This window comes from Schistosoma haematobium, chromosome 2 (genome assembly GCF_000699445.3).
Source record: "Schistosoma haematobium chromosome 2, whole genome shotgun sequence".
NCBI classification, from domain to species: Eukaryota; Metazoa; Platyhelminthes; class Trematoda; order Strigeidida; family Schistosomatidae; genus Schistosoma; species Schistosoma haematobium.
In genome coordinates, this window is record NC_067197.1 from 37,864,415 (window position 1) to 37,876,958 (window position 12,544).

The 12,544-nt window shown below is 36.7% G+C and overlaps 1 protein-coding gene across 2 annotated transcripts in view; it reads left to right on the forward strand.

Annotated features, from left to right (window-relative positions):
* Positions 1-12,544, forward strand: part of POLR1B_1 (DNA-directed RNA polymerase I subunit RPA2) — a 32,934-nt gene that overhangs the window by 13,241 nt on the left and 7,149 nt on the right. For both annotated transcript variants that reach the window (XM_051215134.1, XM_051215132.1), the window contains exons 11-17: positions 207-288; positions 3,330-3,664; positions 4,845-5,387; positions 6,774-6,977; positions 9,018-9,189; positions 9,594-9,790; positions 10,810-11,038. In XM_051215134.1, coding sequence (XP_051068317.1) covers positions 207-288; positions 3,330-3,664; positions 4,845-5,387; positions 6,774-6,977; positions 9,018-9,189; positions 9,594-9,790; positions 10,810-11,038 — 1,762 coding nt within the window. The remainder of the gene's footprint in view (positions 1-206; positions 289-3,329; positions 3,665-4,844; positions 5,388-6,773; positions 6,978-9,017; positions 9,190-9,593; positions 9,791-10,809; positions 11,039-12,544) is intronic.

Here is a 12,544-nt window from a genome sequence, read left to right on the forward strand (position 1 = left end):
AGTGGTTTTCTACTAATTTTGCTAGGTATTACCTTTGGAAGATGATAGTGTAGTCGGTTGAAAATCGGAGGAGATTTCTTTACTTACGTGTGAACAAATCTGCAAGCAATCGTTCGGATTTTCCCATTATAACTTTATCAGTCAAACCTAACGCTTCCATACTATAATTGGTTGTTTGTATTAACACTTTATTTTTTCCGCTTCAGGCAAAAGTAGTTCATTTACTTGCAAATGTCAAAGAACAGGTCTTATTAAAAAGTCGTAAACAGAACGTTCGTATATCCCTGTGTAAGTTGTGCTTTATTGATCTAATTACAAATGTGTACCATTTATGTGCTAATGGTTCAAACAGCTGAAAAACTACGTATTTCATTGTCTGTGGCACCATATTTATTAATCCTGTAGTATTTATCGTCGATTACATCATTATTATTGCTTGGCAGGCTATTTGAGAATAGTAGTTTGATTAGATTATACTTGACTAAATTTGGGCTTGTATACTGTCTACGCGTCCGCGGCAAGTGAAATATATTTTCGAATGTTGGTAGATGCAGACTACTTGGTTAGGGTCCGCGTGACTTCCATAACCAATAGTTGGATACTCTGCGTGATATGGCTCAGAGTCGATCACAATGGCGTAGGTTTATACACTTTTTGTTTTCCCTTAAACTATGAGGTTAAATTTGCTTTATATCTTTCTTTCTACCCCCGGCGGTTGGTGATACCTTGATGTGGTGTTCAGGCTTGCTTATCGTGATGAACCAGCCGAGATATACTGGCTGAAGCTATCGTTTCTCAAGGTCATACCACGCCAGACAGGTCGGTTGAAGAGCGGTAAGACTAAAAGCAACAAACCCACGGTCCGAGGGAGAAGTCGTACTGCTGACTGTACAGAGGTGTGAAGGCAGTAAGGCATTTCCTTCAGATAACCAGCATAGCAGCGATTCTGCCTTCCCACAAGGAGGAGTGGGGTTAGAAAAGGTCGACCCCAGAAATGCACACCTCACCTTATCCCACGGAAATCCGTCTCCGGCGGTAAGGTCTCAACAAGTACGGAGCTAACACGAAAATTAAACAGAAAAAGGTCGTGTGTGACCAACCTCAAGCAGTTGTCCTTAGGGCACTGCGATCACGCTCTCAATTCATTAAAACCACCTTCAATCCAATTTCCTTTTCAGGTGTCTCCAGAAGAACCCTTCCACGGTGTGGGCCACCGGGAAATGATAGCCGCCCTCATACGTCTAACAGCACTCAAGACCACTGTATTCATAATCAACCACACTCTTCAATTCCTATTATTCCTCCTACATCGACTTTCAACTCTAAACTTCCTCTTTCGGCTTCTTCCTCAAGTGTCACCATAGCCAACGATTATAGTGCGCAAAACACTGTCCCAAGTCTTCTGAAACCGCTCCAAACTACACATTGGTGCCTTCAACCTACGCGCCCTATGTCGAATCAGTCACCAGGCTGCCTTGGCTAAAACCTTAGAATCTCGTACGACTGATGTATGCTGTGTCTCCGAAACACGCATACAGGATCCCAGTGTGTTTATTCACTTCACCCCACCTCGGTGAAACGGAGAGCCGACGAGATACACCCTCCGTTTATCTGGTGACCCGATGGCCAGTTCTCGTGGACTGGCAGGTGTAGGCATAGCACTAAGCATGAAGGCGGAACAAGCACTGTTAGAGTGTGTCTTCGTTAACAGTCATCTATGTGCTGTTCGGCTAAACGGCTCCGTAAGAGCTCGGAAGGATAGGGACACACGTCGTTGCCTTTTCGTCGTTCATTCCTACGCTCCCACTGACTGTAGCCTGAATAAAGTGAAAGATGAATTTTACAGAAAGCTCTCTGAATTTCTTCAGAAAGCTAAACATTCAGACATAGTACTCGTAGCAGGTGACTTTAATGTACAGATAGGTAGCTTAAACTTGACAGAAAAACATTTAGGTTTGCATATTCGTATTCCAGCTCAACGAACAGATAATGGTGATCGTCTGCTGCAACTGTGCTCAGAAAATCGCTTATTTTTAGTAGACACAAATTTTAAGCATAAGGAGAGACATCATCTAAAATGGCGACCGCTTGCACCAAACTAACGATGGACTCAAATAAACCATATTGCCGTCAGTCATCATTGGAGAATTTCGATAGTTGATTGTTGCTCGTTGTGTTAATGAGGTATGGCAACTTGGACCGATGCATATATCTGCCTTGGCCTGCGTTGTAGCTGACTGACTGTTGCTCGTTCTGGAATACCTGTTTGGACTCCAATTATGCTCTAATAATAGTCGAACACGTCGACAACTTCACTTATCTTGGAAGTCTGATCTGTCCTAATGCGTTGGTGCCTGACGAAATCTCTGCATGGATTCGGAAAGCTTACTTGGCTTTTGCCAACTTACGTCACCTATGGTGAAGACGAGATATACGTCTATCGATTAAGAGACGAGTATACAGTGCAGCAGTTCGTTCTGTTTTATTTTACGGCGGCGAAATGTGGCCATTAAGAGTAGAAAATATTCGTAAGCTACTAGTGTTTGACCACAGATGTCTTAGAAATATTGCTCACATCTGTTGGGATCACCGGGTCGGTAATGGTGAGGTTAGGTCCTCGGTATTAGGAAATGATGGTAAATCAGTTGATAAGGTTGTGAATCTTCATCGACTGAGATGGTTGGGCCACGTGTTACGCACGCCTGAACACCGATTACAATCACGCGCAATGCTGGCTAGTGTTGGAGATGGCTGTAAGAAAGTTAGGGGCGGCCAAACCAAAACGTGGCATCAGTGCTTGGAGTCACTAACATCTGGTCTCAGCCATGTTGGTAGATGCAGACTACTTGGTTGGGTCCGCTTGACTACCGTAACTAACAGTTGGATACTCTTGTTGACATGGTTCAGAATCGATCACAATGGCGTAGGTGTATACACTTTTTGTCTTCCCTTAAACTGTGAGATTAAAATTGCTTTGTATCTTTCCTTCTACGAACTAATTCTTTCTTCTTGTACTATATCTCTATATGCAATCTTTCTTTTATATATTACTATTATTGAAGTAACTACTTCTATGAATTTGATGTTCATCTTGTTGCGCTAATAAGGTGTGGCAACTTGGAGCAATGCATGTATGTGCCTGGTCCTATGTTGTAGCTGGCTAACTAACTAAAGAAGGTTGATAGCCTTAGCTTGCTAATGCTTACTTTGTAGCGACTGACTAAAAGTTCACTTATAAATTAATTGTTCGCTTACGTATTCTTTTTAGTTTGTTTTCTGTATGATCATAAGTCCAACAATTCAGCCAAACAGGATATTTTTCATTACAGCCTTATTTCATCAGGCTCTCTTATCTCGCGCTTCTGAAGTCAGTACAGCAATGGTATACATGGTATCTACTGGGAATCTTCCTCCCTCTTGTAAATCTACTCTTTCCGCTCAGCTTAGCGGGCAATCAACTGGTTTAAGTGTTCCGGCGGATAATGTTAATTTTCTTCGATTTGCTGCACAATTTCGAGCTGTTCACCGAGGGGCATTTTTCACAGAAATGCGAACTACTTCAGTTCGTCGTTTATTACCGGAAGCATGGGGTTTCTTCTGTCCTGTACACACTCCTGATGGTGCACCTTGTGGTCTTTTAAATCACTTAGCAGAACCTGTAGAGGTAAATTAAGTCTTTTACAAATTTGTAATCGCAATTTCTCCCGAGGTACTTCTTGTGTGTTTTAAGTTGTATTCAGGCTACATTTAGTGGTTCAATCTAATTATGCTGTCGTAGGTTAACGCCAATGAAGTTGCTTCTACGCAATCGTCTCCTTCATTTTTATACGCTAAATTTGATAAGCATAGGACTAAAAAAGTCAGATTGTCACCGACTTCTACTATTCTATACCTATACTTGGGGCCTTCATTTGTCTCCTCATATTTCTCTTTAACCGTCTGCTCCACTTTTCTGCTTGGGTCATTTTTATACTTGTCGCGACGCTGTTTCTCCTGAGTTGTGTGTATCAATTTCTACTGTTCAACGTTATATAACTTCTCAAGCTCATCCATAAAACATTGTGCCTCTTGCAGTTACTACAGTCTCTCAAGATATTAGCTTGTATATCTTTAGAGAAACCATGGTTTTCACTTCAGATAAAGGTTGTTATTCTTTGTAACTTATGGAAAAGCATTTCTTCTTATCATGGTAGAATTCCACTTTCATAAATATCATGGTGATAGTTAGTTAGATTTCGTCAATTTCCTTAAGATGAATGTTGTTAATAGCACACTACTCCCATCGTTACATGTTAGGAAGCGTAAAAATAATATAGAGGTCCGATGTCATAGTCGACTTTTACGGATGACATCAAATATGAAATCTTACGTACACTCTTCATATGGAAGATGATGTGATCGTGATTGGTTAGTGAGTGCAGGCGAACAAATCCATCTCAAATATTCGTGTTGTAATGCATATATATATAATGTTCCTGTGTATTTGTCATGATACACCCTTGTCTGATCATCATCGTATTCGTGATCGTTGGTCCAACTTTAAGTACCTGGACTCACATAATTGAAGATGTAGTTTCAAGAATAGAATCGAAAAAAACTTGTATCACCCTATGATAATTTATAGCCATATAATTTCTGTTTGATTTAATCTAATTTAGTTGATTGCCGTTAGGCTGTAGATACTCGATTTAGCTTACAGCTTTCTGTGCAAATTTTTCTACGTAAGTATTTGTTTAGATATATTGTTGTATTGATTTGTGTTGATCGCTAGGGCTCACTAAACGTCAACGATGCCTTTCCTGACGTTTGACCTTTATCTGTTTGTTTTGCTCTTCTACCAATAGGCTGTATGTGAAACTCCAAAACAGTCAGTGCTTGAAAATATCGGGAATTGGTTATCTACACACAAATTAAGACCGATTGAATTATCCAGACAGTTGTTTGGTGTTGCTGAACAACAAAATGCCTTACCAGTTTTATTAGATGGTCGTCTTATCGGTTGGTTGTCAACGTTAGATGAAGCGAAACGTTTGGCATTAGAGCTACGCAATTCAAAAGTTGATTCTAACTGCAAAAATATCCCTCATACAATGGAAATAGCGTTAGTTCCTTCAACTGATGTCGGCTCACAATATCCTGGTCTATATCTTTTTGCCGGTGGATCACGGCTCTTAAGACCAGTTAAAAATCTACAATGTCCAAAAGATTCAACTGGTAAAGATGTTATTGAATGGATTGGAACATTTGAACAAGTTTATTTAAATATATCTGTGAAAGAGGAGGAATTAAGTGAATGTTCACTTATTGATAGACCACATATTGAAATAGCTCCTGAAAATATTTTCAGTTTTGTTGCTGGTTTAATCCCATATCCGGATTTTAATCAGGTATTTATATGTGTATATAGATGCTTAGTTTTTCTTGTAATTAGAGCTGATGATATCGTTTTTATAAACACTTGATAAATTTTATCATGCAGCTCAGAGAACGCATTACCCAAGCATGCACTCGAGCTATATATTTCTTCCTTTATCAGTTAAAAATCTGATCAGTAATTGTATTTGAATTTTGAGAACATTGTACACTTTAGAGTGTTCGATGTATACATTGTCTCATTGGATAATGTATTTCAAATCGTTTACGACACATTGAAGTATGTACTGTTGTACGAATTGGTGGCTTGATAATCAAGAAGTTTGACTCACATTCAGTGTTTCTCAGGTTTGAACTCTATCCTATCTATTAAGGTTTGAATATAATATTTGTATCACTAGGATTCATATAAAAATTGTAGCTGAAAGCCAATTGGGTGAATCTGTACTTGAAGAATGAGTTACATAATATGTGTGAAGGTACCTCCGATACTTATATGAACGTGTTTGGATAATGTTGAAGCAATATATTTTATGAAATTAACTATCAAAAAGCTTATGCACTGAACATAACACTGTGACTGTAATTACAATGTGTCCCGGGTAAAATATGCAATTTATTATGATTCAATTATCACAAGTGTCTTTACTATTCCTAATGAAATGAATAGTAAATTACATTCAGAACTTTTTGTATTCCAATATTGTTTTGAGTTACAATTAACTTTTAAAACCTAATTATCCAGTTGAATTTCATCAATCAGGTATTAATGGTACACTGGTAGTGTATAAAAACCAATTGTTGGTAACCGGCTACCATGGAACTGCATCTCCTTACGTTGCTCCACTGCCTAGTGGATCAGACCTTCAGATCGAAGGCTTCGAGTGTGACCCTCTAAGAAATCCACCTGCCTCGGTTTGGGCACCCGGACAGTATCACAACCCTCACACATATCAAATGAGATTTGTGTGGCGCATATGTATTTGGTGCCTCCTTGTACCAGTATCTATGTGTTGAAATAAATAAATAATAAAGTTACTGAAGATTCAACATATTTGTCAGGTTGTTAGGGTTCGATCATAAGGATCTCTAAAGCATTACATCATGCATAATAGAACTACAGAACAGCCTTCATTTAGAAACAATTATTGTTTTGTTGGGTTCATTGTTTCTATAAATTGGTGAGTATATTTTCTGTTAACCCAGTTATATCTTATAGTCCAATTCAGTCACTGTGCACCATATTAAATGCGTACTTAATCGGATTATACAGTAAGTGAGAAAAACACTATAGTATTTATGAAACTATTGTCTGGTGATATTGTTTTGAAATATGTTACTAGTTAGTAACATCTTATTTACAAATGATCTTCGTTAATGTTAACATCTTTCCTTTACAGTCTCCACGTAATATGTATCAATGCCAAATGGCTAAACAGACTATGGGTCATTCTTGTTATACGTGGCGTAATCGATCAGACGCGAAAGCTTATCGTTTATTTACACCTCAAAGTCCTCTTGTTCGAACTAAAATGTATGTTAAATATGATGTCGATCATTATCCTCTAGGATTTAATGCAATTGTTGCAGTGATGTCATACACGGTAAGCACCATATATATATATATATATATATATATATATATATATATATATATATATATATATATATATATATATACTTTTAAATGCGTTTCTTTACAGTAATAATTAACACATCAATACCTGATATTTACTTCAATGGAAATCGTTTTCTGACATTGGAGTGGGTAAATCAAGACAGAACCAATCCATAAAGTCAGTGACTGTTCATTAGAGCCACATCATTAGGTCTGGATTACGAAGTTTGGGCTCACGTTGAATGTAACACTGATTTGACCACAATGGCACAGTTGCATTCGTCTTCTAACCTCTTCTAAGCTTTGATTTTATTGTCATTCATTGGTTAGTCTTCTCCGTTTAAGCGGTTTTTCTTGTGTTTATATTTCCATTGTTTTCAATGTTGTTTCCTATCAATCGTTTCTCATCTTGCTGATTTTCACGTTGCACTGTTGTGAAGTGTGATAACGTGACTCAGTGCATAATTGTGGCAAGTTCTACACTACTGACCAACTAAATGACTTAAAGTGATTAATATCTCCATTTTTCACTTCAATGTTTAATGTGTTGCTTTCCAATCTCTAAGTGATAATCAGCTTTCTGAAAGTTTAAAGTGTCTTCTTGTTATGTACATGGGATAGAACTTATAATTCCTTGTAATCACTTCGACATTGAATTCCCTTCCTTCATAGTGTCGGGTCACTTAGTTAAGCGTTCACATTCCTGAACATGATTGTATAAGTACCAAAAGCATGCCAGTTGCCTAAATTTATTTGAAGTGTTTTCGTGACGATATGTCTAAGTCGAAAGTATTATTCATCACAGATTGATCGCATTTAGAGTACCGTTAGAAACCAAGGGGCACTTGATAGCTGTTTCTTCATAGTATGGGATTCCTCAGTAGTGCGCACCTACAACCCCACGATGGATCGGACCCAGGACCTTCAGGTCTCATCCTATTATATCTCTGTTTGAGTAAAGCTGAAATTGTGCCTTTTTACTCTCTCTCGGTGTTTCTAATGATTGAAAGTTCGCCACAAGACGTAAATATCTTGGGTTCGGTTAATGTTACGGGGTTGTGTGTGTGCACTTCTGAGGAGTCCCACGCTGGAACGAAACAGCTGTCAAGTGCTCTCCGGTTTTCAATCTATGATGAATATTTCCTACAAATCTCCTTAAGTAGCAATTACACAAAATTGCAAAACACCACTACAAAAAACTTTTCTTGTGTAAATACATAACCACTTTCATAATATCCATTCATCTCTTAAAATTATTGCGAAATCAAAACAATTTTTAGATTTGTCTTTAATTTTCAACTTGACGTAAGTTTTTTTCTAACCACTTTATTTTATCTACAAATGTGAGGTCTATCATTTTTTTCGATAACCAAAGTTACTTTGAATGGATTGCCCCCCCCCTGGTACGACTGAAGGTTGGGGAAGTCCACTCTCCCTCTCGAAATGCTCTCACACAGCCACACGTATAAAACCACTATCAGGGAAGTCTTACTGCCTCGCGGCGTGGGGTGTTGTTTACGAAATTGAGAGGACGAAAAACGAATGTTCGGCGCTTTAACCAGGTTGGTGGATATGGAGGATCCACCTACGTGATTTGGAAAACCCTGGTTCCAAACCAATTATACATATGGGCTCCAGTACCCTGGGGGAACAAAAGGCTTATAAACCTTTTGCTGGTCTTCGGCTACTCTGGGACTGCGTCACCTAGTGTTGCTCCACTGTCCTGTGGATTAAACCTTTAGGTCAAATGCTCATAGAGTTTTCTCTTAAGAAAACCACCTGCTTCGGTTTGGGCACCCAGACAGTATTCCGGCCCTAACACAAATCAAACAATTTGTATGGCTCATATATATTTGGTGCCTCCTTACACCAATTCTTATGTGTTTAATTAAATTTTAAATATAAATATGAATGGTTAAGCTTAACAACTTTGTATATCATACATTTGATATTATACATTTAAAGGAATACATTTTTATTATTTATACTTTAAATGTTTGTTAATGATATTTACTTTCGGTTATAGGGTTATGATATGGAAGATGCTATGGTGATTAATAAAGCATCATATGATCGTGGGCTAGCTGGAGCTTGTATCTATAAATCAGAAGTTATTGATCTATCTTCACTTTCCAAGTCAACATCTTCAAATAATCCATTTCAGAAGAAAAGATTAATCACATCTGAATACTATTTCGGTATGTAGAAATATGTGTATATGTAAAAGAAATCTTTGAAGAAAAAAACACATTTCAGTTGTACTTCGCTTCTCTAATTATACTGTAATTTAAGTTAATTTAATAGGTACTTCATATTTAATTAATAAATAATTTGTCTGTATACCTATTCAACGTAATTTTATTTGCTATTAAATGATCCTACCAGTGAAATTTCAATGCAACATATTGGTTTTTCCTTGTTCATTGACTGTTTTTATTATCATTGAAAAAGATTTAACGTTATAATAGATATCTGTCGGGTTATTTCAAAGTCACGAAACAATTTTTCCTCTAACCATCCAAACTATAGTTTTTTTTATAATTCTTTATTGTTAATCCTGTCAAATTATCTCAGCTTTATTTTGTCTTGGAAATATTTACAGGTTTTGCAGGTGAAAAACCTGATAAAGGTTTAGATTTAGACGGTTTTCCACCAGTTGGTGCCCGTTTAGAACCAGGAGTCAGTTGGTTATATGCCTATACACATAGTGAAACATTGCAAACTAATTTTGTCAAATACGAAGGTGGTGAACAAATAGCTTATGTTGATTCAGTATCACTCAATGGGTCGTGGAGTTGTGTGAGTCGTCTTATACTGGATAATCAATTTTTCTATTTCAATCCACTATTCGAATACAATGCTGTCTGTTCAGTTTTAAGTCATAGGTGTATGCATGTTAAAGTTAATTGTCTTGCATAGTGAGGTTCGAATCTGCTACTCATTAGTTGCCTGTCTGTATCTCATATTAGTGTAAAGTGAAACGGTCACTCAGTCAAACACAACGCAGAACCTGGCACTTTTTGTACATTGGTTCGGGTTATCCTAGTCCATTGGCTCAACAATATGAAATTATCAGAGCAAATCTTAGGGTAGTAGGGGTAGTAAAAAAAGCGTAATGGTCAACTACTTGATTTCATTCCAATTATTTGAAGGTAATGGCCTCACTTTGAGATTTCGAATTCGTCAGATCATTTTGATGTGGAGTGGCATATACTCGTCGCTAGAACGAAGCAGTTGTTCACTACTCCCTGTTTCTCTGCAGTTCTCGACCTCTTATAAGTTCCTTATGTGTTATTACAAACCTGTGTGAATTATTCTAACTTTTGAACTGACAAATCCATTTATTGAAACATATATATTTGCTTTTGTCATTTGTTCATGTGTAACGTTGAGTATTTTTTAGGTGTACATGGTAGTATGCATATGTTTATCCACTTCCTGTAGTTCTTATATAACAGGAAAACAGAATCATCTTATGGTTCTCTGATTCAGTGTGTTACCGAACTCCATTGTTATATTCACAGAATTTTTTTATTATCTGTCTAACATTTAATATAAGTATGTTTAAAACATGTGTATCCTAAACACAATTCGTATTTGACTTTGATCATCCATGTTGTATTAACGTGATTTGTCAGAATGTATACGAAGTAAGTAGGAAATGCGTTTCATAGGCAATAGATAAAAATTTGCTTCGAAAGTAGAATCGTTCAATTAATGAAACATTACTGATACTTCTTAATAATCAATTAATTCTGACGGTTTTTTCTCGGTATATGTTTGTGAAATTCAATTTAGTTCATTCATTTTTTTTGTAGGCTACAATCACACTTCGTTTGCCTAGACAACCAGATATTGGAGATAAGTATAGCAGTCGTCATGGTCAAAAAGGTATTAATAGTCTGTTAATTCAATGTGAAGAAATGCCTTGGTCTACTACACATGGTCTTATTCCTGATCTTATATTTAATCCTCATGGTTTTCCTACTCGAATGACAATGGGTATGATGATTGAGTTTTTAGCTGGGAAGTCTGCTGCATTAACAGGTGAGAATAATGATATCATCATTATTTTTATCTGTTCATTTTCCGACTTTCAATGATTTACTACATACTGATAGTATTTAGATTTTCCTTGTTATAACTTTCCGACAATGTAATGCTGCAGTATGGATTTTCCAATTTGAAAGAAAGCAACCTGATGGTTGAAGTACTCCAGTTTTTAACTTCTTGGAGTTGAATTTCGAACTCTATTTCGGTTTCTTTAGTAAAATAGTGTTGTAGTACATGCTGGTTTTGTTTGCAGATATAAGCATTATGTAACACCAGTCGGAAATGGAGTGTCTGCAAGCAGAAGGTGGAGAAGATTGAAGTGAATGGTAGGAAACTGTAAGCAATCAAAATAACAAGAGGAATAAAGGAACAATGAAGCTTGTAAGAGACAATTTAAAGATGTGCAAATGATGTATTTGGTGTATTATTTTCATATTTCACTAAACCACTATGTGATTATGCTTTGAACAATAAATTGGTTATTCTCACCAAGTCTTCCTTCACTACAGGGACACTAGCTACCATATACATAGAGATATTGATTACTAAAATCTAGATGTGTCAACCTATGTTTTGTCAAGAAAACACTAAGCAAATACATAGTTTATCACTTTTTCTCCAATGATATCGATTCTTTATCAAAACCATATAAAGATTGTAAAATGACTTCACAAGCCATCTATGCAAATAGGATTTATTAGTTTAGCCTGCTTAAGTGAACTTTGTAGGCTCTCTTTATCTGGATGATTATTTGAAACTCTGCCAAATCTATTCAGATATTAGTGTTGTTTTACCACTTAAGATAGAAAGACCAACAAGATATTGGGAGTTTTTTTATTTTTCATTAAGCCACACATAAGTATCATATTAATGCAGGTAAATATAATAAAATTTTCAGTCATAAATCATATGCACAGCTGTTTTGAGAATTGGGATAGTTAAGCCTTTTTCTAAACTATTATTAATCACCTCATGAATGTGTAATCAATTAGGTTCTCAATATTTTTTAAAGTTTTTTACTTGTCGTACACTGGAGTTCAACAACAATAATCTATGTACTTGATCCTAGATATTTATGATTATTCTCTCTATCTTTAGATGTTTTGGAAATAAAGACCTGGTTCTTTGGTTTAAATTACCCACTAGCTACTGAAGCAAATAATAAATCATTCCTTGATTTATTAAAATAATGTGAAATGACTAATTACTTGTTGAAAATTCGTTCTAGTAATTGTTTGTAAAGTAATGTCACAGTTTCTTTACCAAATGGGTCTCATTATACCGTTCGCTCCCAAATCCCGACCGTAGCTGCTACCTTGACGCGGTGGTCGGGCTTGCCTATCGTGATGACCCAACCGAGCTATATTGGCTGGAACATATGTTCTTGTATGTTCTACCATGCCAGACAGGTCGATTGGAGAACGATAAGACTAAAAGCAGCAACTCAAGGTCTGAGGGCGAAGTCGTACTGCTGACTGTAGAAAAGTATGGCAGCAGTAA